This window comes from Hemicordylus capensis, chromosome 16, assembly GCF_027244095.1.
Source record: "Hemicordylus capensis ecotype Gifberg chromosome 16, rHemCap1.1.pri, whole genome shotgun sequence".
In the NCBI taxonomy this organism is placed as follows: Eukaryota; Metazoa; Chordata; class Lepidosauria; order Squamata; family Cordylidae; genus Hemicordylus; species Hemicordylus capensis.
In genome coordinates this window covers 15,394,823-15,420,557 of record NC_069672.1, presented here as the reverse complement: position 1 = coordinate 15,420,557, position 25,735 = coordinate 15,394,823, and the positions used below count along the sequence as shown (strand labels likewise).

General features: G+C 49.5%; 1 protein-coding gene across 2 annotated transcripts; it reads right to left on the bottom strand.

Annotated features, from left to right (window-relative positions):
* Positions 1-84: 84 nt before the first annotated feature.
* Positions 85-25,587, bottom strand: CLCN6 (chloride voltage-gated channel 6). Of its 2 annotated transcripts, none has more exons than XM_053280679.1 (23): positions 24,491-25,587; positions 20,413-20,472; positions 20,192-20,257; positions 19,907-19,972; positions 19,561-19,627; positions 19,176-19,282; positions 18,800-18,926; positions 18,601-18,668; positions 17,907-17,965; positions 17,117-17,249; positions 16,403-16,516; positions 15,531-15,697; positions 14,173-14,299; positions 12,862-12,991; positions 11,727-11,880; positions 11,439-11,598; positions 10,709-10,815; positions 10,415-10,601; positions 9,264-9,421; positions 7,870-8,026; positions 7,025-7,132; positions 6,198-6,323; positions 85-5,627 (listed from the first exon to the last, which is right to left on the bottom strand). In XM_053280679.1, exons 4-23 carry the CDS (start codon positions 19,937-19,939, stop codon positions 5,547-5,549), a joined length of 2,370 nt encoding a protein of 789 aa, XP_053136654.1. In that variant the 5' UTR covers positions 19,940-19,972; positions 20,192-20,257; positions 20,413-20,472; positions 24,491-25,587; the 3' UTR covers positions 85-5,546. The 2 variants fall into 2 exon arrangements, with proteins under 2 accessions (XP_053136654.1, XP_053136653.1); XM_053280678.1 differs by lacking the exon at positions 24,491-25,587 and adding an exon at positions 22,597-22,721.
* Between the last annotated feature and the right edge of the window lie 148 nt (positions 25,588-25,735).

Here is a 25,735-nt window from a genome sequence, read left to right as displayed (position 1 = left end):
AACTTAAGAAATGAAGTTGCTGAAAGACAGTGAGAAAGAGCAGTGTGTGCGGGGTGGGGGAGATAAGCACAAAGAGCCAGAAAATCAATGAAGACACCCAGGAAGAATTTATTTTTTTTTAAAGACATGTCATGGTTACACACCGCAAGTGTCAAAATAAAAAACAGAACAAAACCCAACAACCCCAAAACAGAATTAAAAATAAAATAAAATGTATATACACAGCAGAATTAGTTTCCATGATCAGGTAACCAAAAGAAAAAGTGCAATCCCAACAAAAATTACAGAGATTAAATTAAGAAAAGGTTGAGTGGTCACTTCTGGAATGGCTCAGGTCCGACAGGGGAGGGGGGAGTTGCGTCTTGGTACCACTTGTTAATTAACACTGTGCAAGAAACCAGAAAGCGGGAGATGCAAGAGCACTCCCCAAACGTCCCCCAAGACTTGAGATTAACACTGATCTAAAAGGTTTAGTGCATTGGGTCCCTTGGGAGTTTAAGACAAAATTCTCAGCAGGGGGAAAAAAATGAGAGATAGAGATCGGGGCATTCTTCAAGCAAACACTGGTGGTTCTGTGCAAGCCGTTGGCTGAGACCAGAGTCTGCAGAAGCTGGGATCTGAGCAACAGGGCTGAGGCCAGAAAGAGCAACAAAAAGTGGTTTGCTTAAGACAGAGGAAGCAATCCGTGATACGCCAATGCCTTGAGATGCGAAGGGTTCGTGCTGCGTTCCTGCAACCACCCCAGGTTCTTAGCTAATATTTGAAACTCCCAACGCAGAGGGGAAGCACTCAGGTGTTTTGCTGTACAGCTGCTGGAGCTGAGATTCTCCCAGCTGAGGGAAATGCAAAGCAAACCCCTAACAGCGCTATGCTTTCGATGAGAGGCACACAGAGGAAAATGCAAGTTGGAAAGCTAGTTTTAAGAACATGCGGCTTTTTAAATACAAGCTTGCCCGCCATCAGAGCTGTGATCTACAGTGAACTGTGGAGTACACAAATCCGACAAGAGGGGAAAATTTGGTCCAGGTTTCAGTGTGTCATGCTTCTTCCTAGCCGCAGAAAAAGCAATGCACATAAAGGGATTGCTGTGTGCATGTGTGTGTGTGTGCATGTGTGAGATGCCACAAAGGAAAGTAACCTCAAAAAGGCACCACCTGAAGAGTGCAGAGATAGACACTTATCCAAAGTAAACAGAGAAGTTCCTTCCCTAAGCAACCTCGTCAGAAAGGGACTTTAATGTTCCCTTACAGCTGTCAGAAACCTTCAGGGCTTCAGAGTGTGTCTTATACACACTCCAAAACAAAAATTTTAAAAAGCACAAGATACAGCCTTTGCAGACTACTGGAGGGAAAAGCAGAAACCTCTCAGGAACTTTCAAGCCACTGGTCCCAGTTCTGAAGCAAACCGACAGAGGACGAGAAAGCACACAGCTAGGGAGCTTCCAAAACACACACCGACAGGCAGCAAATGTTATATTTGCAGTCTTCTCCTAACGAGCACTTTGTCAACATGAGAGATAAAGGAAAAAGAAGGTTTCTCATCTTGATCAGGAAGGAGCACAACAATGCATGCACACACACACAAACAGATGCCACTTTATCAACCCAACTGACACCTCGTGGCGTACAGACGGACTCTCCTGGGCAATCTCGGTCTTTAATAAAGCAAAACTGCTCCTATCTCGGCCTTGCCGGATGTCAGAGCTCGGGAACTCAAATTGGTGCAGCACAAACGGTTTGTCAAAACCTTCACATCTGCAGCTCTGGGAGGGGAGGGAGACAGGCCTTAATTGGTACAATATCTTACAAAATCGCAGACGCGGCTGTGAGCGGCTTTTCCGCCCACTTCTGGAGGGATGCGCAGAGCGAGCTCATTTGTCTGGGACGCGTCAACAGCAACGGTGGTTCTCTTTTGAAACGCCCAAGTGGAAGCTGCCTCTTCTTGGGCGAGGATGTGACTTATCGAGGGGGGAAAGCTAGAACGGACACAGTTGCTGCGAATCGCACCCCGTCTCCTGATGTGGATGATGCTAGAATGGAATCGCGACTTCAAGACACGGGGCACGTTTTGCCTGCTGCCGAATCTCAAAAAGCAAGCGGCATCGTTAAGAAAGGCCCCTTCAGGGAGGATTTTTCCAGCTGCTTCCGACTGGCTGAGGATACAGAAAGCAGCTGGGACAGGAATGGAGGTGGGGAGAAGGGACACCATTTATTCTCTGAATACTCCCAGCCAGCCTCGAAGACAGCTGCTTGTGCTGGTCAGCAAAGCTGAGACTTTACCTGTTGCAACCAGAAATGTCCAGGGTTAAAAAGAGGTTTTAAGAGTGTTTATACCTCAGCAAAGATCCTCCCTCCCTGCATTGTAGAACAAGAATCAAGCAGCTATGGGAGGAGGAAGGGAAAGAGAAATGGTGGCAGTTTCTTAAGGGAGGGGGGTTGCTCTGCCTTTAAAAAAAAAGAACTGCAGGGAGCTGAGCAAAGAGAGACCTTTCCAAAAGCGTTCCTGTCTTGAGTAGATGAAACCAGTCCGCCAAGCCGCACGCCCTCCCACTTCTGCCTGCCCCCTGCCCTTCCCCCAAGGATGTATAAATTATCAGGAAACGCAAAAGGCCAGAGCATGGGCCTCGTTAACCACACCCCTCAATTAACTGCCAGCCCTGCTGCAGCCAGGAGGGGCCTGGACTGCTTGCCTCTTCTGTGCCTTGGGGAGTTCCCCAGCCCATTTGGCCTCAATGAGATCCTGTCTGCCCTACATGCCCCCTTGCTTTGCACCTTCTCCACTCTCCTGGGAGCTCCGTATCGGACATGCCTGTAGCTACATCCCCAGAGAATCCTGCTCTCCCAAGAGCTCCGTATCGGACACACCTGCAGCCACATCCCCAGAGACAATCTCTGGCCGCTCACTTCCAGATTCTCAGCCCTGTCTTAAACTTATTCAACCTGGTCTGGAGAGGCGTGTCTCCCTAGTAGAGATACTGTTTCCCCCACTGGATCATCTCGGTGGCCACTGCACTACCCTCAGGCCCATAAAAACATTCACAGTTCAATTGAATTCATTTCTTTTTCAGGTGGCACAAACAAGCACAGTCTCTTGGGCAGAGAAGAGATGTGGCCGCACTTCCCTGGTCGTTGGGCAAGGACCAGCAGGTGAAGTGGGGAGCAGAATCGACAACGTTTTGGTCTGGCTCACAAACACATTCCCTCTTGCATACTAGTCGCATTTGCAAATCCCCAACAGCTCTGGAGCATACCAAACACACGGTCCCCGAACAAGTTTCTCGGGTCCCAAAGAGGAACACAGAGCTTCAGGAAGAGGGCCTTTCGGGAGGGAAAAATCAGGGCAGGAACCGCTCGCGTCTCCACTTTCCCGCTTGTAACATAATGTCCGAATCGCTGATGCGCAGATCTTACCCGCCGCTGGGTCTGTGTCCTGAAATGAACCCTGGCGCACACAGGCCTGGTCACGGGCAAGACTTGGGTATTGGTGATTTGGAAATTACGGGGCTAACAAGGAAGCTCAGGTCTGAATTGAATCCTTTGCCATTTCTATGCTACAAAACAATGGAAACTGATGCACGCAGTTTCAAATGAGTGTAGCTGTGATTGTACGAGAAAGAATGAATGCCCACCAAATAGTTCCCCGCCACAGAATGAAGCCCCTGTAAATCTCTCCTGGCCAAAGACAGGTTAACGAGGGCTGGGACAGGAAGGTCAGAGAATGGCCCGCAAAGGTCCTTTTGCTGGGATGCATTCCCCGGGTTGCTAAGAGAGGAACGCAAAATCTGTGCTGTGCTTTATCAAGCCCATCAGTGTGACAACTCCCACCCTCCTGACTTCCCTCGAGAGAGATTTATGCAAAGTTTAAAACCAACACACACACACACACACACACACACACACACACACACACACACACACACACACACACACCACTCTACAGAGGCAAGAGTCTGCTGGAACGACTCAAGTGCCAGCCTGGAGGGGATCTGTTAGAAGAGCCAAACTGGCTGTGGCCGGCTTGAGCCTTCGGGCGGCTCGGCCGTGATGAGAAATCTCTCCAGCGCCCCCAGAGTGGCTGCAGACGGCTCTCTCGGCCTGCCCTTGCCAACTATATTCCGGTCCTGCCTGGGTGTCATCAGCAGCAGCTTTTCAATGATCCCACCACCGACAGGGCTGGGGGTGAGATGTCAGCCAAGATGTTTTACTTAAGGTCTCCCTATGAAAGAGCGGAGGAACTGGGTTTGGGCGCTGAGGGACAGTGACTGAAAAGTGTTTGGAACTGCGTGCAACAGGCACGCAGTTCCGAAGGGAGATGATGGCAGCCAGGGCCGTTGGAGATTACGGACGGGCAAGGGGTAGACAGATCAGACAGGAGAGCCCTTCCCTGCTGCACTTCTGGCCACGGCACTCAGCCAAGAGTGCAGGAAGGATCCTGGGAAATGAAGGAGTCTTCCCTCCCGGGAAGGCGGCCATGATCAACCAGATCACACGAGTTCCTCAGTGGTCCTTGTGGCTCTGGGAGCTTGATGCAGGGAAAGAGCATACGCTGAAAACTTGCAAGGTGTGTGGGACGGCAGGAGACCAGCCATGCTGGAACGGCACACGTCGCTGCCGAGGTGAGAGAGGGATGGCTATATGCCAGGTGACAGCACAGGCCGAAAGACAAGACAGGGCCGGTCAGAGGCTACACAGGACAGGTAGATTTAGGGCGGGGCGAGCAAACTCTGGGGCGGAAATTAATCTGCGACAATCCACTCCACAAATCTACATTAAGACAGCTACCCAGTAGGCAGTTCTTATCATTTGGCCTCTAAAAAGTCAAAACACGCACTCAGTGGTCTGGCGAAGGTTCATTCTCTCTCATGCACACAGCTTTTGTCATTTACAGCAAAGGACAGTAATGCCCGGCTTGAATCTTACGTGGCTGGAAATCCTTCAGCAGCAAGCACTGCGGCCTTCAGAAGGGCTTCCGTAAAAGTTAAGGAATTTGGAAGTGGAATGGGAAAAGACAGATGTATGCATGCAAAGGTAGAGAGCTCCACAATTCCCAGCGAAGGACCAAGAGAGGCCCTCTTTCCTGGCTTCCCCAAGGATTTCAGCGCAGCTCCCAAGAACCGTCGGCTGAGCGTGGAAAAGGGGGGAGATGCCGCTTCAAAGCCCTCGAGACCATAAAGCCTGGTTTATGGTAAGGCAAGATATGCTGGAGATTTGGGACAGAATGGAAAGCCAGCGTCCTTCCCGGCTGGGATACGGCAAAGGTAGAATCCTTCTCACCCATCCGCAGGGCAGTGAAATGTTAGGACAGGATCACTCCAAAGCCAGGTGGTGGGGCAGGCAGGGAGGCCCCCCCCCCAAAAAAACCACTAGCCAGTGAGCACCGAATTCACAACCCTCCTCTGGTTTTCCCAGCCCACAAGAAGTGTCCAGGCCTACCACTAGGAATCCAAGTCAGACCTGTTTCATGTTAAAGTGCACGAAGCCGATGCAGGGGCTACGTGAGGGAGGGAAGCAGCAGCTCAGAGGCAGGAAGGGAGGCACGGGAAGCGGTCAGAGGGTCTGGTAGTGTTGCCGGAGCCTCGCCTGCAGGTATTCGTGGGTCAGGTTGTGCCGGGTGATGATGCCGACAATCTGGGAAAGGGAGAGGCGGCAAGAGGTTAGAACGGTGTGATCTGTCCCATGCTTCCGGAAGGCCCCCACCCCCTCCAAGCAGAGCTCCAAGACAGACAAGCCCTCTCCCATCGCTTGATCACTGGTACACTGCTTCTAAATCCAGCCTCTGAAGCCATCTGGAGCAGCAGGTTGACAAGACGGGTGCGTTCTCCTCTATAGATACCTGAAACCTTACAATATCTTCCCCGAAACCACCCAGCCTCTGCCTATAATTCCTCTGCCAGCTCACACCACTATTCTCTCCCCCCCTCCATCTCCAAGATTGCCATAGTGTTGGTTCTACCCCTACTGCTCTCTTCACGACTTCTTCTTGAGCCCAGAGACCTCTAGTGGCTGATGCCAAGTAGGCACGCTGGCTTAGATCTCTAGTCCTGAAGCTGGAAAGGAATACAACGCCCATACTCCACTGCTGGTGCTGCTGGACTACAAATCTCATCACCCCAGCTGCATTAACGATGGAGAACGTTCGTCCAGATTTCCAGGTTTACAATATTACTCTCTCTTGGAGAAGGAGTGATAGAGACTGACCTCCCCAACAGCGTTCACCACCGGTAAATGCCTGAGGCCCATTGTCCTGAAGAGGTTGAAGACTTGTGAGACGTGAGTGTTGGGCGAGACGGTGAAAGGGGACGGGTTCATGTAGGGCGTGACATCCTGTCAAGAGAGGAGAATTTCTCAAAGCCATGCCATGCCATTTATAAACAAATTAGCATTGATCTCGCGCTTTAGACTTCGGTCCTCCTGCTGATGTCAGACTACAACTCCCATCATCCCCGACGATGGGCTACTGTGGTTGGGGTTGATGGGAGTTGTAGCCCCCAAAGCTGGCGGGCCAAGGTTGTGCAGCCTGCTTTAGAGAGTGTTCAGACTGTTCCACTCAACGTCCTTTTCTTACAGTCCTTATAAACAGCCCTGTAAAACTGGTCAGCATTTTTACACCCATACTGCAGATGGAGAAGACTGAGGCTAAGAAAGAGCGACATGCCTAAGGCCACTTATTGAGTGCATGGCTGCTGCTGCTTCTTCTTTAGTTGCGTCTCCAATTGGAGGTTAGCTGTCATTAAGGCTACTTGATCTTTTGAAACTGCATTTCTAAACAGTGACACAGTGCTTCTGCCATACGGGTCTCTAAGGTTTTTCCACCACGATGTTTTCCTTCTTCCTGCCCTCGATCGTCCCTGGCAATATTAACTGCAGAAGACGATATCTCTGATGTCTCATCACGTGTCCCGAGTGCATGGAAGAGGGCCCAGTTCAAAAAGGGGATATTGGAGAAAAGCACACTACACTCAGAGACGGGGAAATCTTACCAAGCAAATCTGAAACCCGGCCACGGCAGCAAGCAGGACCCTTACCACAATCATTTTGGGGTTCAGCAGCGTCAGATCCAAGTCATGGATGTCGGGATAGCGAGGATAGTCCTCCGCCATCTCTGCGTACGAGAGCCGAGGCTGGCTCGCACTCTGAAAGACACAGAACAGTGGATCGGCATTCATCCTCTGACCCGATTTCATGTCAGTCGTTCCAAGAAGAGTGAACCCTGAGCATTTCTGTTCTTCTCAAGTGAAGGAGGGCAGAGGCAAAGGGTCTCAGATTTGGGTCCCCAGACGTTGCTGGACTCCAACTCCCATCATTCCCAGCCACCATGCCCGAGGATTATGGGAGTTGCAGTCCAACATTCCAAGGACCCAAGTTTGAGGAACCCCTACGGGAAGGTCTATTTTCTAGGGCTGGGAAAGAAGTCTAGTTTTGAACTTGAGAAAAAGCCTCGTAAAAGGAAAGCTGCCATCTACCGAGTCAGGCCCTTGGTCCATCTAGCTCAGTATTGTCTACACTGACCGGCAGCGTCTCTCCAGAATTTTAGGCAGGAGCTTTCCCCAGCCCTACCGAGAGATGCTGCCAGGAATTGAACCTGGGACCTTCTGCATGCAAGGCACCTGCTCTTCCACCGAACTACCATCCCCCTAAGGGGAAGACCTTACCGTGCTCATGCATGTAGTCTCCCATCCAAATGCAAACCAGGGCAGGCCCTGCTTAGCAAAGGGGACCATTCATGCAGCTACCACAAGACCCGCTCTCTCCTCCCCTGGTGGAGTACTAGTTGCTCATCGCAGCCCCAGGAAGAAGATTTCTTTTGTTCCTTGATCTCTTGCTGAGGCAGAAGCATAACGGGAGAGGCTTCTTCGCAGGGCAAACGCACCGACTGATTCTCCGCATAACAGACCCCTCGCACGAGCAAGGTGACCAGCTGCGAGCGCAGGATCAGGCCGTGGAAAGTCAGGGGCCGGAAACGCTCCTCCATGGTCCACTCTTCGCTGGGCGACTGGTCTGGGTAAAGGTTCGGATACGGCGTGTACCTGGAAGAGACGGAATCGCGCCCACGGGTCAGGAAATGGGTCGTTTCCCTGGAAAATCCAGGACTAACGTCAGCTCGAGAACCCTAGGCTACCCAGCTCAAGAGGCTGGCTCACAACCGACAGGTGCCCCAGGAAAATTTTAAGAACATGTCCAGTCCAGCACCTGCTTCAGGCAGTGGTCAACCAGGTACATCTAGGAAGCCTGCAAGCGGGGGGAAAGAGGCCAAGCGCCCCCTCCGGCTGGAGTTCCCTAGCAGCATCTGCTGTTCACGGGTAAGCCCCTACTGATCCTGCTCACCTGGCAAAGAGGCACCTTTTAATGTGGCGATTCTCTTTATTTAGTAGGGGGAGAGTAACTGGCCCTCTCCACTCCCAGCACAGGACTTCCAGTGAGTGTTGCTGGTGTCTGTCTTATGTTTATTTTTAAACTGTCAGCCCTTTGGGGACAGGGAGCCATCTTATTTATCTTGTTTCTTTGTTGTTTCTTTGTGTAAACCGCCTTGAGCCATTTTTGGAAGGGCGGTATAGAAATCAAATAAATAAATAAATGAATAAATGAATACATACAAAAATACATAAATAATAAATATACAGCTATCCTGGCTAGTAGCCATTAATACTAACTTCTTCTTCTTCTTTAAGAGTCATCTTAAATTCAGGATCGTGTTCTATTCGGGTAATATCGTACCCTCCATGCATTCGCCAAATCCCCTTTTAAAACTGTCTAGATCAGGGGTTCCCAATCTGCAGCACTCCAGATGCTGCTGGACTACAACTCCCATCACCCCCCAGCTACAATTTACTGTGGTGGGGGATGATGGGGGTTGTAGTTCAACAACAGCTGGAGGGCTGCAAGGTTGGGGACCTCCCAGGTCTAGACGGCTGTCCATCGCCACATCCACCAGCAGTGAATTCCAAAGTTACATCTACACTTGGTGTCAAGGAGGACTTTAATTTTGCTTGGCCTGAATCTCCCCAAATTTAAGCTTCAGTGGATGACCCCGGGGTCCGATATTGTGGGAGAGGGTGTAAAACCTCTATCCGCTTGATCCACGCTGTGCATAATTTTATACACCTCTATCACACCCCTCCTTCCCCACCATCTTTCTAAACTTAAAAAGCCCAGTTAAAACACAATACAAATATGGCAGGCTCTCCCCACAGGGGAGTTTGGAGGCCTCTGCTGGCTCCCTGGCAGTTGGGACTCAGCAGAGATGAAGGCGCTCTGGGTACTCACCTCCGCTCCAACATCTGCTGGAGCATGTCTTCTGTCTCCGGAGGCTCTTCCGTGGCAATGTGGTCATCACACATGTTGCGTAGCTCACTGGATGGGTACGATTTCATGGACTGGCTGCGTTTCCGCTGCTCTCCGGCTCTGGTGAGGATGCTGGATTTCTGGGGTGGGGGGAAGAAAAGGGAAAGCTCATGTCAGGCAAGGAAAAAATATGACCAGCCCATTAAACAATGGGCAAGAGTATCCTAGGACCTTCGTTTGCAGAGTAAGGGAAGTCGCCATTAACAGGCCTGGATGGATTCATTCCACCCAGGACCAAATTGATGAATCCTCATTTTAAAAGTCTCGATGCTATTCCCTTTTGTTTTACTCTTCTATATTTATACTAATTTATTTATTTAAACTTTTATACTGCCTTTCAAAATGCATCTCAAGGCGGTTTCCAAAACTTAAAATAAAATTCCCAAAACGTTTCATTTAAAACCTCAAAATCAGTTTAACCATAAAAACACACACACACACCCAACAATAAAAAAGATAAATAGAAGCAAGAAAGCTGAGAAACCTGGCAGTCTCTAAGGGGTAAAAGCCTGAACAAATAGTTGTTTATTAAAAGCAGCCACAGAGGTCAAAGAGCGGACATGCACCAGGAGAGCATCCCAGAGCCAAATAAATAAATATTTATTTAGTTGGTGCCTTTCTGTACTGACGCTTTTGCAAATCTCTGGGTGGTTTACAATCTAGAGCACAGCAACAATTAAGAACAGAGGAAGCTGCTATTTACTGAGTCAGACCCTTAGTCCATCTAGCTCAGTACTGTCTACCCAGGCTGGCAGCAGCTTCTCCAAGGTTGCAGGTAGGAGTCTCTCTCAGCCCTATCTTGGAGATGCCACCAGGGAGGATATCTCAAACAGTATTCTCCCCATTCTGTATCCAAAGCCTTGTAGACTCTGGTCCCCATTTCTTTAACTCTTGGGACAGAAGTCTACTTATTCTTAACTTTCCGTGAAGCACTTTTCATGTGCTACATAAATACGAAATAAAACCCGCCACCACATAAGGCCAAGTTAAACCATCAGAACCAAAGACAGGTTTCTGTCCTGCACGCAAGCAACTTAACTTCTTCCTGGTGGGTAGCTAGTGAGTAGCCTCACCTTGAACTTGATGTTGTTGCTGATCAGCTGGTCCCACTTCATGAATTCCTTCTCGTAGGCCCGGTTCTCCGTCACCACCGGGAAGGCGTGGTGGACCGTCGTGCGCAGGATGCTCACAAGCGACTGGATCCGGGTGTGCGGGTAGACGTACATCAGGTTGGGCTCCATGATATCAGCGGCTCTCAGCCTGGGAGGTTGGAACCAAGACAAGTTATACACCACCCGGGCGCCTTTCAGCCCGCCATCGACACGTGTTAAAAATACCGCGAAGCCCGCGGACTGCGGCGGACGTACTTGTCCATTTCCACCTCGGTTTCCCACTCCAGCAGAGGCACCCCTCGCAGATTCACATGGATGTCGTAGATGCCCTTGTTAAAGAAGTCCCCAGTCCATTTTGCCACCTAGAAGAGAAGGAGGAGGAGAGGCTCCAATCGGCTCCTAAATGCTAGCAAACGGTGCGTCTTTCCATTTAAGTCTTTTTGAAGCCATTCCAGTAGAGGGAACCTGCACGGGAAGATCTAGGACTCTCCTAAACATAGGAAGCTAGGTTTTTTTTAACCGAGGCAGACCCTTGGTCCATCTAGCTCAGGATTGTCCACTGAGACTGGCAGCAGCTTTTCCAATTTTACAGGCAGGAGTCTCTCTCAGCCCTGTCTTGGAGATGCTGCCAGGGAGGGAACCTGTGAACCTTTTGCATACAAGCAGGTAGGTGCTCTTCCCAGAGCAGCCCCATTCCCGAAGGGGAATATCTTACGGCGTCCATTTATGTAGTCTCCCATCCAAACGCAAACCAGGGCACACCCTGCCTAGCAAAGGGGACAACTCATGCTTGCTGCCGCAAGACCAGCTCTCCTCCCTGGGAGGTCCCTCATATTTAGCAAGGGGAGACCGACTGGTCCTATCCAACCCTGTTGACTGCTGCTGGTGTCTCCCTTGTGTTTCTAAGACAATGAGCCCACTGGGGACAACACTAAAATAATACCACCGCCCAAATCAAAACACACACAAAAAGCAAACAACTCGCCATGAGGGTGATCATGATGGGCAGCCCATACGCGATCTCGTTCGTGGACTCGATCAGGATCACTGTGAGGCTGATGGTCATGCGGACGATCCCGCCCAGGAAGGCGGCAGCTCCGATCAGCGCAAAGGTCCCCGAGTAGATGTGGTCCAGGCCGATGTAGCTGGCAGGAAGAGCAGAGGAAAGGCGGGCGTTAGGCGGGTGGGTGGGTGAAGTGGGTGGGTGGGTGAAGAGGCCCGGGAGGCAGGAGGTGCCTCCCGGAGCCGCAAAAGTAAAGCGAAAAGGAGGCACCTTTTGAGGAGGTTGGCAACCAGGCGTCCAAAAGCAGCCCCGCAAAGCAGTGATGGGACAAAGAGGCCGCTGGGCACAGAGATCCCGTAAGTCCAGCAGGAGAGCAAGAAATAGAGGAGGAAAAACAGGGAGAGCGTGACGGGGCTGAAAGTACCTGCAAGAGAAGGGGAAGAGGGTGGGCTGAGTGGCGGTCTGCAGGAGCCCCGCCCTTGAAATAAGAGGCCCCGCCCACTCTGCAGCAGCCCCGCCTCCAAACGAGCACCGCATCGGCTTGCATGCACAAGGCCCCTGGCTCAACCCCTGGCAGGGTCTCCAGGTAGGACTGGGAGAGACTCCTGCCTGGAACCTTGGAGAGCCGTTGCCAGTCAGAGCAGACAGTACTGAGCCAGACGGACCAAGGGTCTGACTCGGTATAAGGCAGCTTCCTATGTAAGCCTCTGAAGTCATTGGAGCCACTGAATGTACAAATGGATGTTTACTGCTTGATAAAGCAGAGGAGAAACTTTTAAAGTTTTAGAGCTGTATAGTAGGGTTGGGTATGTGTGTGCGTGTCTGACCCGTAATCTTTTTTGCTGCCTCCAAATGTTCCTGTCACAGAGTCTGCGTCCAATTTCAAAGTACAATTTTTAGTTGTACAAGGTTAGCTTTTAACAGAGCCAGACTTGAGGAGCTCCCAAATCTTTCTTCCTTGGAGACTTGCAGAGGGTCATTTCTCTCTTCCATGATCACACAGAGCAGCGGTGAACAACCTTGGCTCCCCAGCTGCTGCTGAACTACAACTCCCATCGTCCACAATCGTGGCTGGGGACGATGGGAGCTGTAGTTCGACAGCAGTTGGAGAACCAAGGCTGCCTACCCCAGGCTAGCGTCTCAGACCTCGACCTCCCACTAGCTGGGAGTCTGTAAAGTCTCTGTGCGGCTAATACACGGTCTGAATGCACCCTCACGTGACAGAAAAGGGTCCTGCCATGTCAGCAGAGACTCAAGTTTTCAGAAGGCCAGCCGGGGTGCTCGCCTGATCGCTGGGAGATCCCAATCCAGAGCAAGGAGCTGCTGTTAACACCCCGACTTCCGCCTCTCTGCCACCACCCCACCTGCAGCCAACCTGGGCTCAGCCTGGCTCTCTCAGACTCACCCTCCTGGTGGAACAGCTGGAGGATGGCCGACTCCTGGGGGTTAAAGAAAAGCGTCGCCATGTCATTGTAAGTGTCGTTGGGACAGAAGAAGGTCTTGATGCTGGAATTCACTTCGTCAGAAGAGGAATCCTAGAGAAGCGACATTGGGAGATGGCACTTAGCTTCACTCCCTTGCTGGGCCCGGGGGTTCAGCGGAGGAGGAGGAGGAGGAGTAATTTAGCCAGCCTCTTCGAAGGGCTCCTTAAACGCTAGACTGTGTTGGTGTGAGAGAGAGTAGCAGTATGTGGACATGCGCGGAAGCGAAGGGAGGAAATAGACAGAGAGGAGAGGAGGTTATCTCACATACACAAAACCCCGTCCTTCCTTCCTTCCTACAGATCAGGGTTCTCAGCGTTGAGTCCCCAGATGAAATTGGACTCCTCTGAGGAGAGCTGGTCTTGTGGGAGCAAGCGTGACTTGCCCCCTTTGCTAAGCAGGGTCTGCCCTGGTGTGTATTTGAATGGGAGACCCATGTGTGAGCACTGTAAGATAGTCCCCTTTGGGGATGGGGCCACTCTGGGAAGGGTATCTGAGGTTCCAAGTTCCCTCCCTGGCAGCATCTCCAAGAGAGGGCTGAGAGATTCCTGCCTGTAACCTTGGAGAAGCTGCTGCGAATCTGTGTCAACAATAGTGAGCTAGTATTGACTCGGTATATTGACATGGGCAACTTCCTAGGTTCCTATGGACCCCTATCACACTGGACAAAGGACAATGTGGCAGGGGGTGATGGGATCTGTAGTCCAGGTTCTGGGGACCCAAGCTTGGCTGCTGTGGCAGGGAATGATGGGAGCTGTAGTCCAAACCCACCTCGGAAACCTAACTTGCAAACCCCTCTCCTAACCTATTCCAGTAACAAAAAGTGGGTCTGTTTGTTAGGACGTTGGACTCCCAACTTTTCCAACATGGATGTTTCAGGGCACGTTAAATCCCACTAAATAAAAACTAAAGACACTCATTTTACAGAAAATAAATAAATAAACGACTGTACTGAATTAAAGTTGCTTAGCTCTGGCCAACGAAACACAGAACAAGTCTTCTGGAAACGGGTCCTGGAAAGGGAGTTGGTGGTCTCTGAGCTTGGGGACAAGTTAGGAAATGAGAAAAGGCTCCGAGTAGATCTGTTTGCCAAACATGCAAGCCAGAAGAGGCGGGGGTTTGAAACCTGGATCTACAGATTAACTCTGGTGAATCCAGGACGGGTGCAGATTCAACCGCAGGCAGGAAGCGTGGAGAGCTCTTTCGCCCCCTTGGGATGCAACGATCTCCATTACCTGCAAGCCCAAAGAGCTGTTGTCTCCATGGCTGGCGGAAGACATCGGCCGGCATTCTCCTAGAACCATGGAAGCGACAAAGACGACAAGGGTGGTCGTTAGACACACCAACAGGCTCTCCAAGACTCTGCAAGCAAGGAAGACAAGAGACCATGCAGGGAGACAAAGACTCGTGGCTCAGAACTCCGGGGATGGGGCCGTAGCTCAGCGGGAGAACATCTGCTTGGCATGCAGAAGGTCCCCGGTTCAGTCCCTGGCAGCATCTCCAGGTAGAGCTCGGAAAGATCCCTGCCTGCAACTTTGGAGAGCTGCTGCCAGTCAGAGTGGACAGTGCTGAGCTAGATGGACCAAAGGTCTGACTCGGCAGAAGGCAGCTTTCTAGGTCCCTATGAAATGACAGGTCTCTGCCCTGAGGGGCTCACAGTCTAAACAGGAGTGGAGAGGAAGCTGAAAGTCAGGAGGGTCAAATCACTCCAGACCGCACGGAGCTTATTTAAAAGCACAAATCCTAGAAGCTCAGCTGGAATATATACCAAGGAGGAGGAAAGGCACCACCAAGTTCAGGAGGATGCCAGCGTGGCTAACAAGGCAAGTCAGGGAGGCTATAAAAGGGAAGAAGACTGCCTTCAGAAAATGGAAGCCGTGCCCAAACAGAGAGAACAAAAAGGAACATAAACTCTGGCAAAGGAAATGCAAGGAGAAAATAAGGGTTGCAAAAAACGCTTGAGGAACATATAGCTGCAAGTGTCAAGGGGAACAACAAGAACTTCTTTAAATGTAGCAGAAGCTGAAAACCTGCCAGTTTCCTGCACTGGGCAGCAGGTGGACTAATCATAATAAACATTTTTAGCCACCCCCATAACAAATTCCTCTAGGGTTCTTTCCCACTCTATAATCCAATGTGTCTGTGCCAAAATACACCTTGTAGATAAGGACATCACAGACATGCATTCCTGCATGAAAGGAGAACTGGTCTTGTGGCAGCACACATGAATTGTCCCCTTGGCTAAGCAGGGTCTGCTCTGGTTTGAATTTGAATGGGAAATTACATGTGTGAGCACTGTAAAATATCCCCCTTAGGGAATGGGGCTGCTCTGGGAAAAGCACCTGCCTGCTTGCCTGCAGAAGGTTCCCAGTTCCCTCCCTGGCAGCATCTCCAAGATAGGGCTGAGAGAGATTCCCGCCTGCGACCTTGGAGAAGCTGCTGCCAATCTGGGTAGACCATACTGAGCTAGATGGACCAGTGGTCTGACTCAGTATAAGGCAGCTTCCTGTGTTCCTCCTTGCCTCTAGTATTTTTAGGCACCCACCCCGATCCATGCTTTTGGAGTAAAATGCCAGAAGGGGGGTGCAGGTACCTGACCAGCTTTGGCTTGGGGTGCACGTTGCGCATGCGATATCTGGAGAGCCTCTTGTTGATGCAGTTGAAGGTGGCTCCCAACAGGCCTCCCACGATCCCCATCAGGATGAAGAACCCCAAGTCCACGACTGTCCAGAGGTGGCATTTTTTATCTGACTCTGGACACTGGAGGCAGGAGGGTTGAAAGCAACAGAACGGAAAGGGAATTAGAACATCGACTAGCTGGCAAACAGGCGCCACAACCTGCGTTTATTTCAGACTTTGGTTTGTTGACACTCCGGAGAGGTGAACTGGACACTGGGACAAGGTGAGAGAGAGGGTTGTAGCCCCCGAAGGGATTTAAGATCCATTGCCTCTCTTTTAACCCCACTAGGTAATAACATAAGTCATATTTTAAAACACCATTTTGGTGTATGGAATCCACCTGCCCCGAAACACATCAGCTTCTAAGGTCTCAAGGCTGACAAGTACCCCTAATCAGACAAAACAACCTATAATTCCTCATTCATGTAGACAAGAGTCCTGGGTTTGACTCACGTTGGAAAAACAGCCCTCATCCAAGGTGTAACTTTTTGCCCACACCTTGCTACAGGGAAAAGATTCAGCAAGTATTCCAGTTATAGTATCAGCACAAATCCAGTATAAGATCAGGACCCATGAGGACATTCGTGAGGAGGAGACGAGTATAAACTAGGGGATTCTCTCCTTTATTATTTGTGTCTCTCTGTTTTAAACTTTATGTTGATTGTGTCATTGATTGTGTCTTTCTGCCAGTTACCCGGGGTATACCTTTCCAGGCAGAAAGGCAAAATGCACACATATATTAATTACTGGGGGGAGGAAAGAGGCTAATTTTAAAATGTCACATACCTTAAACTCTCCAAAATTCAGCAGTCCGGGGAGCTGGAAAGAACCCCAGCTTCCAAACTGAATTCCAGAGCGGAAAAAATTCAGAGTGAAGGTGGCAGCCATGGAACAGAAGAGCTAGAAAGGAGAGAGAAAATATTCAAAGGGGGTTGACCAATGTGGTTCAGCCCTCACGCCGCAATGCGACAACATCGCATTTAGCTCTTCAGGGGTTCCCGAACTTAGGTCCCCTGATGTTACTACAAATCCCATTACCGCCTGCCAAAATATTGCTAATGCGAGTGGAATGCGAGACATTCCAACGATGTCTCAAGTATGAGAATCCTTCCACAACTGTATTTTATTTTAAGAATTGTGCAAATAAACTCCAAGTTGCCATATCCAAGAAAAACTAAGGTTATTTTTTCTTCATTAAGGAAAAATAATTAATTAACCTTAATTAATTAAGGTTAAGCCAGCATAGCATAGTGGTTAGAGTGTTGGACTAGGACCAGGAAGACCCAAGTTTGAATCCCCATCCAACCACGAAACTCACTGGGTGACTCTGGGCCAGTCATGTCACTCTCAGTCTAACCTACCTCACAGGGTTGTTGTGAGGGTAAAAATAACCACATACACCACTCTGAGCTCCTCGGAGGAAGAGCAGGATACAAATGTAATAAACCAATAAATAAAATAGATAACCCATGAGAGCTTATACTTCTGCTGGGTCCTCACCACTTTCCATGTCAGCCCCTGGTTCCAGAAGGACGAGCCCTCTTCCAGGCTGAAGAGCGTGCCCCCAATGGGGGCCCCAAAAGCAGCAGCCACCCCAGCTGCGGCTCCTGCAGACACGAAGTCCCTTTTATCCCTAAGCAAAGAGAAAAGACAGATGGGGAGGTGGTGATCAATGCAGTTCTAAGAGCAGGGAGGAAGTGGGCTGATGAATATGCTAAACCAGGGTTACCACACCCTGGCTAAACCAAGGTTACCGCACCCTGGTTTCTATCCCATACAACTGAACCGGGTTCCTACATGGGCTTCAGCCATGTTCTCTAATCCCACCATGTTTCCTTTAGGTACTGAACCCTGGGTGAGTGCCTTCTTAATTCTGGAATGCATTCCCTGCCATGTGGTCCCAGCAGTATGAACTGATCTGAAGGAAACACGGGGACCAGGAAGGAGGTATAGCCAGTCACCCAAGAAAGATGCAGTGACCAACAATGGGAGAGGCCATAGCTCAGCAGGAGATCCCCTGCTTGACATGCAGAAAGTCCCAGATTCAATCCCTGGCAGCATCTCCAGTTAGAAAGGTCAAAGATATCAGGGGATAGGAATGCCCCCTCTCTGCCTGAGGCCCTAGAGAATTTGGAGGAAAATAGGGGACGTGAGGAAGTCCACCAGAAAAACGGCCAGTGATCCAGCAACAACCACCTTCTGCCCACTCCAGGATTAAGCCACATCTTAGCATTTACCCCTAAATCAGGGACCCCTTCCCTTCCATCCGCCCAGATATGGTACTCCGTACCTGTCGCTGCGGAAATAGGGGAAGTTAAACCGGATCTTCCTTAAGGAGATGCTCTGGAACTAGTGAGAAAAGAGAGAGACACATGGGAAAAGGCTATGGGTGCAATCCTCAGCCCCTTTACCTGGGAGTAAGAGCCATTAAACACAACAGGGCATGCTCCTGGGTCAATGTGGAACATAGGAAGCCGCCATAGGAAAAAAACCCTCCTTGAAACCACAGAGAGACGCTGCCAGTCAGGCAAAGCTGAGCTAGATGGACCAGTGATCTGATTCAGTACAAGGCTGCTTCCTGTGTTCCTAAGTTCAACGTCCTGACTACCAGAGCTTTTGCTTTCATAAAAGAATAAAGAAAAACAAGCTCCTTGTCCTGATGGGTGAGAAGCTGGGCTTGAAAGCATGTGGGCTGATATCTCAGAAGGCAGAATGGATGGGTAGCTAGGCTTTCTAGGAACTGTGGCACCCTGCATAGCTTCTGGCTCTGCCCCATGCAGAGAGAAATTAAGCAGGAGAAATTAAGCGAAAGGCTCACAGAAACGAGCTTTCATTCGCATAGGATCTGAATTGACTTTTTCAGCACAGGATCTACATGTCCTGGTGCATAAGGTACATCTCCCTGTTGCTTTTGTGGCAAGGGTCAAGAAGCAAGCAGCTTTTCAAGGAGGCATCGTTGATGGGGTGAGCACCCCGGCACTCACCTGGGGCAAACCAGCTCCTACCACGGCACCGCTGTGGATCATAGGGCCCTCCTTCCCTACAAAGAGACCTGGGGAAACAGAGAAACCAAAGTCACACGTTGTGGGTAGTTTTATTAACCGACGTTTGGGAGGTAGGGGAACAAGACATCAGGAAAAATGCCATGCCACGATAACGAGGAAAAGCAAAGAGGTCTCTTACCTCCAGCTACGCTGAAGAGCACTCCCACAGCTTTGCATACCAGCGTCCGAAGCCGGACGATTCCTGGCACCTTCACCCCATTCAAGTAGCATTTGATCTCTGGGATGCCGGAACCGGCAGCTACAGGCTACAGGGGAAGCAGAATGGAACACGGACTGGAAATCTTTAGGCCAAAGCTTGAAGTGCCCACCTATGGTGAGCGAGAATCTGCGGCAGGCGACCAGACAGGAAATGGGTAAACTGGGCAAGTTCCCCACTCACCCAGAAGGGTCACTGCTGTTCTACAAATTTGATAGGTGTGGCAAGAGGCTAGGAAAATATTTCTGCGAGCCAACTTTGAGGGAGTAGGACAGCAAAGCTGGCCACTTAGCATTACCTGGATCAAGACGAGGAGACTGGCCAGGAAGATGAAAGTCAGGTTGAACCCCAGGAGTTCCAACAGGGAGACTGCTAGGCAGCCTTTTGCATTGCATTCCTCTATCGCTGTACAGAGAGAGTTAAGGAAACGGATACCGCCAGCCAGTCTGTTAACAAAGACAACCTCTCTGCCTTATCCAAGCTGACCATGATCTCTAGGCCATAATATTCGATGCTACTCCCTCTGAGCCAAGGAGGTAGGGCACACTACTAAAATAAAGCAGCCAGGAGCTAGCAAGGATTCTCAAATCCACACACAAAGGATTTTGTAAGAAAAGCTCAGCTTTATAGGAATGGTGCCACCCAACACAGCTTTTGCAGGAAGAAAACGCGGAGTGGGATACAGCTCTGTACCACGTGGAATTTGAGTCTGGAGAAAAGACGCACGAAGAAGTCCACAAAGAGGCCAACCTGGGAGAGGAGGAGAAGAAAAGGAAGGGGTGGGGAATTCCGGAAAGTTCTCCAAATTTCAGAGAGATCCAGCAGTCCCTAAGGCAGAGGTGGGCAAAACTGGAGTGCACCCTCCCCTGCCCTTAAAAATATCCCCCCACCGCCACCATCGAACCAGCCCCCACCAGTTCCGTGCACATCCCTAATTCTAACATCAAATAACGTGGGGGAAACCTAGTCATGGATTCGGGTAAATACAGCCAGTGCAAATCTGCCAGCAGACTCAAGCAAGCAGTTTACCAGCCCGGTGCAGATTCCGATAGCAAACACCATCACCCACTTCACGGCTTCATACCGACGGTTTTTCTGCAAGGGAAACGGAGAAACGCAGATCAAAACCGGCAGGCCAAAATCACAGTAAGTTGGCATCAGCACAACTTGACCTTTTTTTCTACATAAGGAGAGGCTGCACATATCATCAGAGCGCCAAGGGTAATTTAAAAAATCAAGTGTCTAGACCTCATGGGTGCTTTGAAAGCCATGAGGAGTTGTTCCCATGACCCGACGCTTCCTCAGCTGACTTACCTTGTTGTTCAGACTCTCCAGCACTTCCAGATAGGGTTCGTTGATGCAACGATCATAGTCCAGACTCTGAAAGAACAAGATTAAACTTAGGTCCGTGTGGGCAAGCATGTTAGTAATTGCACACTAGTCATTGTAGGCTAGTCACTTTTTCCAGACTGATTTCCGGCAGCCCACTGAGGAATAAGTGTGACGTCCCAAAGATGGACCAATTCCCCCCTCACCTCGTAGTCCTTGCGTGGAAGGATTTCATCGTCGTCTTCTTCGGTTTCTCCAAGGATGGTCTAGGAATCAATTTTAAGAATTAGTGCCGTGGCAAAGCCAAATGTACCCACAAAGCGAAATGTCGCCAGTTGCTCACAGGTGAAATGAAACGAGAGGGAAATGAAATTGATTTGCATGGGGGTGACAGGGCCAGAGGGCTCTTGACTGCATGCCCTCCTCGTGGGTTTCACAGAGGCATCAGTTGGCCTTGTGGTAGCGAGCATGAAGTGTCCCCTTTGCTAAGCAGGGTCTGCCCTGGTTTGCATTTGAATGGGAGACTACATGTGTGAGCGCTGTAAGAAATTCCCCTCAGGCGATGGGAAGAGCAGAAGGTTCCTAGTTCCCTGCCTGGCAGCATCCCCAAGATAGGGCTGAGAAAGATTCCTGCCTGCAACCTTGGAGAAGCCGCTGCCAGTCTGTGAAGACAATCCAGAGCTAGATAGACCAATGGTCTGACTCAGTATATGGCAGCATCCTATGTTCCTAACGCCTGGCAGCATCTCCAGGTAGGGCTGAAAGAGACCCCTGCCTGAAACCTTGGAGAAGCGGCTGTCAGTCAGTGCAGACGATACTGAACTAGATGGATCAAAAGTCTGACTCAGTAGAAGGCAGCTTCTAGGTAACCTATGACAAGCTGTCTTTCAGGGTGCCTCCTCTGCCATGCCTGATCTCAGGTGAACTGACAAGAGTCTATCACAACTGCAGAAATAAAAATAAAAATTTGAAAAATGAAGTACACCCCCACTCGACGATACGCTTCTGGGTCACTCCAGATTTTGAAAATCGCTGAATTAATCCTAACAGCACTCGGAAGGAGAGATCTAGGTTTGCTACAGAGCCAGAACCAGCTCCTGGGTCTTTAAAATAATGACAACATAACAAACAACAAATTCACTGCCCCGCCCAGGAGCTGGCGGCAAACACACACCTGGACATATCATAAACTACAAGTGTCATTAGAGATGTCAAGCTAAAGGCTGAGTAATCTGAATTTATTCAACTGCCTTATGCCACATCCATCCGTTTAACCTGGAATTGTCTCCTCTGACTGCTGGTAGCTCTTTTTCCATCCCCGCCACCCGATTATTGTTATTTTACACTTGAGATGCCAGAATCTGGAATTGATGCAAGGAAATCATGCGTTCTTCCTCTGAAGAACAACGGCCCCGTCTGGAAACCCTGGAGCAGCAGCCAGGCGCATGGAGAAGACAAAAGATGCTAAACTCACGGAGAAAAGAGAAATGCTCACGGAAGGAAGGAAGTGCAGACGGAGGAAGGGGAGGGAGGGAGGACAGGGCTGGGTTGCGGCTGAACAAAACCCCAGACACAGAGAGAAAGACCCTGTCTGCATTTCAACAAAGGAGCCGCACACACTCTTCAGGGGCTTGCCTGGCCAGTGATGCCTCTACCCCAGAAGCCACAGGGAACCATCCTCAATAAAATGTCTGTCTTGATTCTTTGGAGGCTGCATCCCTCAGGGCTCAAGTCTCATTCCCGGCAGCCCCATTCACAGCCTCCGTTCCTATGCCATTGGAACCCCCAGCCACCAGAAACATGCAAAAAAGCAGACAGCCTTCCAGAGGTGTTCAGAAGGGGGACGGTTGCAAGGCAGGGCCTGACGAGGGAGAAGGAGGAATCTGCTCCCTGCTAAAATTTCCTCTTCCACCCCACTATGAGGGACAGGTGCTCTGCCACCCCGGCCACCCCACACTTGGCTGCCCTCCCTACCCAGCGGCTGTTCTCCCACCTAAACTGGGGCTTCCCCCAAATGTAGACCCATCCAGTTTCTTCTACAGATCTCTGCTGTGTGACCCACTTTGCCAAGATTACTAATATTGCTATTATTAGTAATATTACTAATATTACTCTTGCAACATTCCTGAGGCTAGAACTCTCTTCCTCTCTCCATTTGCAACCTGAAACCAAACCCCGCTGGGACATGCAGGCGAGGCACTCTGTCCATGCTCAGAGAAACAAACTCTGTCCGTGCTCAGAGGCACACCCTCCCACGCTGCTGCTGCCCCGCCTATACTTCAGTGTTCAGCCCCGTTGGCATCCAAAGCAACTCCAGCCCTGGGGTGGAGAAGAGCCTGGCTGACATAAGAGCCCCTCCCCTGCCCCACAGCTGCCCCCCGCCCGCTCACCAGCTCCTCTGGGGTGCGGCTGTCCCTCTCCCCGCAACAGCAGCATTTGCAACAGCCCGCCGCCATCTTCCGCCTGCAAGACACCCCGGTGGGCCCGGGCAGCTCTCGCGCATGCGCCTGGAGGGACCAAGACTCAGGGCGGAAGCTAGCTTTGCGCGAAAGAGGAAAGGGAGAGCGCGCCATTTTGGAAGAGGGCAAATGTCACTGGTGGCGAGCGGGCGAAAGCTAAGCTTCATAGAGCTAAGGAAGAGTACAGCGACACCTCTTGTCTGAACTTCCGGTAAACGTTCGACGCCTCTGTATGAAAACAGGATTGTGTCCAAAACTGAGACATATCCCCCCGACTCTAAATAAATTTACTTGTTTTAACACTAATTTTATTAAACAGATTTCGTCCCCCTTCCAAGGAACAAGATACAAGTAAAACAGATAACATGGAATTTAAAAATATACATACATACAAACAGCATGCATATATATTTGAAATTGAAATCCTTTAATTCCTAATTCAAACATCAAGGCTGAAGGCCTGCCCTTTGGGGACAGGGAGCCATTTTATTTATTTATATCTATGAAAACTGCTTTGGGGACTTTTTGCTGAAGAGCGATATAGAAATATTTGCATCGTCATGACTGAGGTGTATAAAATTATGCACAGAGTAGAGAGAGTGGACAGGGATAACTTTTTCCTCCCTCTAATATATATATGTGTGTGTGTGTATGCCATCACCCAATCAAAAGTAATAATAATAATAATAATAATAATAATAATAATCCCAGTAGTAATTGGCACCCTAGGTGCAATTCCAATCCAAAACACCTTGAAGAGCACCTCAGCATCATAGGGGCCACAGAAATCACCACCAGCCAATTACAAAAAGCAACTTTACTGCCTATGTTTTGTGATGTTATCTATAATAACAACAACAATATTGATAATAAAATTCAGCCATCCCAGGTCCTTGGGAAGGACTCGATGTCTGGATAAAACGAACCAGTCAATAACAACTGTCTGACTGTATAAACAATAAATAATAATAATAATAATAATAATAATAATAATAATAATAATAATGAGATAATCCTATTCATTGTAACTGATTAACCAATTATATTAATTTTCATAGATTGGAATTTGGATAAAACAATAGTTTTGCAAGGGAAAGGGGGCATGTAGCATGTGCCCGCACAACACACCTATGCATTTTCCATCTCTGCGCACATATACTTTGTAGCCGGTATTGCATGACATTTAGAAGCCTACACAGAGTGTGGGGAGATCCTCAGAACTAAACTATTTGATACACTGTTGCAAAAAAAAGTGTTTAATCATTGGCGAAGACTCTGTGGAGAGTAACAGTGAAGTTTGTGGGAAGCATCTCTGATGAAAAAGTGGGCCTGGGCTTCAAAGGTGCCTGGACTATTTACTTTTCTCGTTCTTACCAGCCACTTTTTTACACCATCTAACATCATATAATTTGTGCATGGCTTCCGTTTTTGAAATGCACAAACGTTATTTTAGAACGACACCTTTTGTTTGTTTGTTTGTTTGAAACAACTGCAAGTTTTGTTGTGGCTGGCTGCATATTTTTAAAAGACCAGAGCAAACAGGGAACCGTTTTGCCTACTCACTGGGCAAAGGGGCCAATTTGTAAAGAGGTGGCACTCCGAGATTAAGCTGGGGAAAAGTAATTGTCCCTGTTCAGCCCAGTATAGCATATCTTCAGTGGCTGTTGCTGGTGTCTCCATCTCCACACCCTACCCCATTGTAAGCTCTTTGGGGCAGGGAACCATTTTAAAAACCTTTTGTAAATTGCTTTGAGAACATTCTTGTGTGTAGAAAGCCAGTATATAAGCACATTTGTATTATGACTAATATAAACCAATAACTTACAGAAGTTCAAAAAAGTGGAAACAGCAGCTCAAGCATCTCTTCATGACAGAGGTGGTGGGTTTGTTCCCCCTCCCCCACAAAATAGAGGATCAATATCAGCTGAGATGGCCTAAAAAAGAACACAAGAGCAGTTGCTGAAGCAATATTTATTCAAAGGCATTTCGAGAACATATATTTTTGAAGGGATATCTTCACTTGACTGCCTGCCTGAGGGGGATGTCTCAAGAATACATCTCTCTCAGGCAGGCAAATTAAAATATCCCTTTAAAAAAGTTAAGTTCTCGAAACGCATACAAATAAATATTCCTTCAGATGCAGGGGTTCTTCCCCTGTGTTCTTGTGGAGTGGCCATGTTGGAAAAAAGAGTCCACCAGTATATGTGGGAGCTCTTTTTCTCCTCAACTGCCCAAAAATCCTTCCAGCCAGGCTGCTTTAGGGCTGCCAACTCCAGCCTGGAGTGTCTCTAGGAATTGGTAATGTGGGAAAATACTGCAGGGGGACAAGTCTCAGGATAATTTTCTGTCAGAAAGAACTGGTAAATCTGGTGTGTGCTCCTTAGGTAGGGAGCCTGGAGATCTGAATGGACACTGAGGATAAATATTGGAGGGGGAAAAGCCTCCAGGGGAAAAAAATCCTGTCAGAAATAATTGGTAACCCTGTGTGATTTGACTCCTAGCTAGGGAGCCTGGAGATCTATTAGCTTGATATTGTAGGAAAATATTGGAGGAAATAAAACCTCCAAGATCAATTCCTGCCAGAAAGAACTGGTAACTCTCTGGTGTGTGTTTCCTAGGTAGGAGGCCTGGAGATCTGAATGGACACTGTGGAGAAATATTGGAGGAAATAAAGTCTCCAGTCCAGGATAAATTCCTGTCAGAAATGGCAAGCCTGGTGCTCCTCCTTCCTGCTAGGGAAGTACTATGAGTGGCCCTCGTGTCCTTTCTAGGAGCCTCAAGTCCTTTTAAGTCTCTTTTTGCCTCAGACTTGGGCCTGAAATGCAGATTTAAACAGGGGGAACTGTCTGTCCTCTGACAGGGGGAAAAAAGGCGGGAAAGGCCACTTATTATCGGGGCTACCCCCCTCCCCCCCACATTTCCCCTCAGCATCCCTTTTCTTTTTCCCGCTCTCCGCGAGCGAACTTTGGTCGCGGCCCCTGATTGGCTGGCGGCTGGCCGCGCGCTCCCAGACTTGGCCGCACGAGCCGGCCTTCTCGCCCTTGATTGGCCGGCTGCTGGCCCCGCCCAG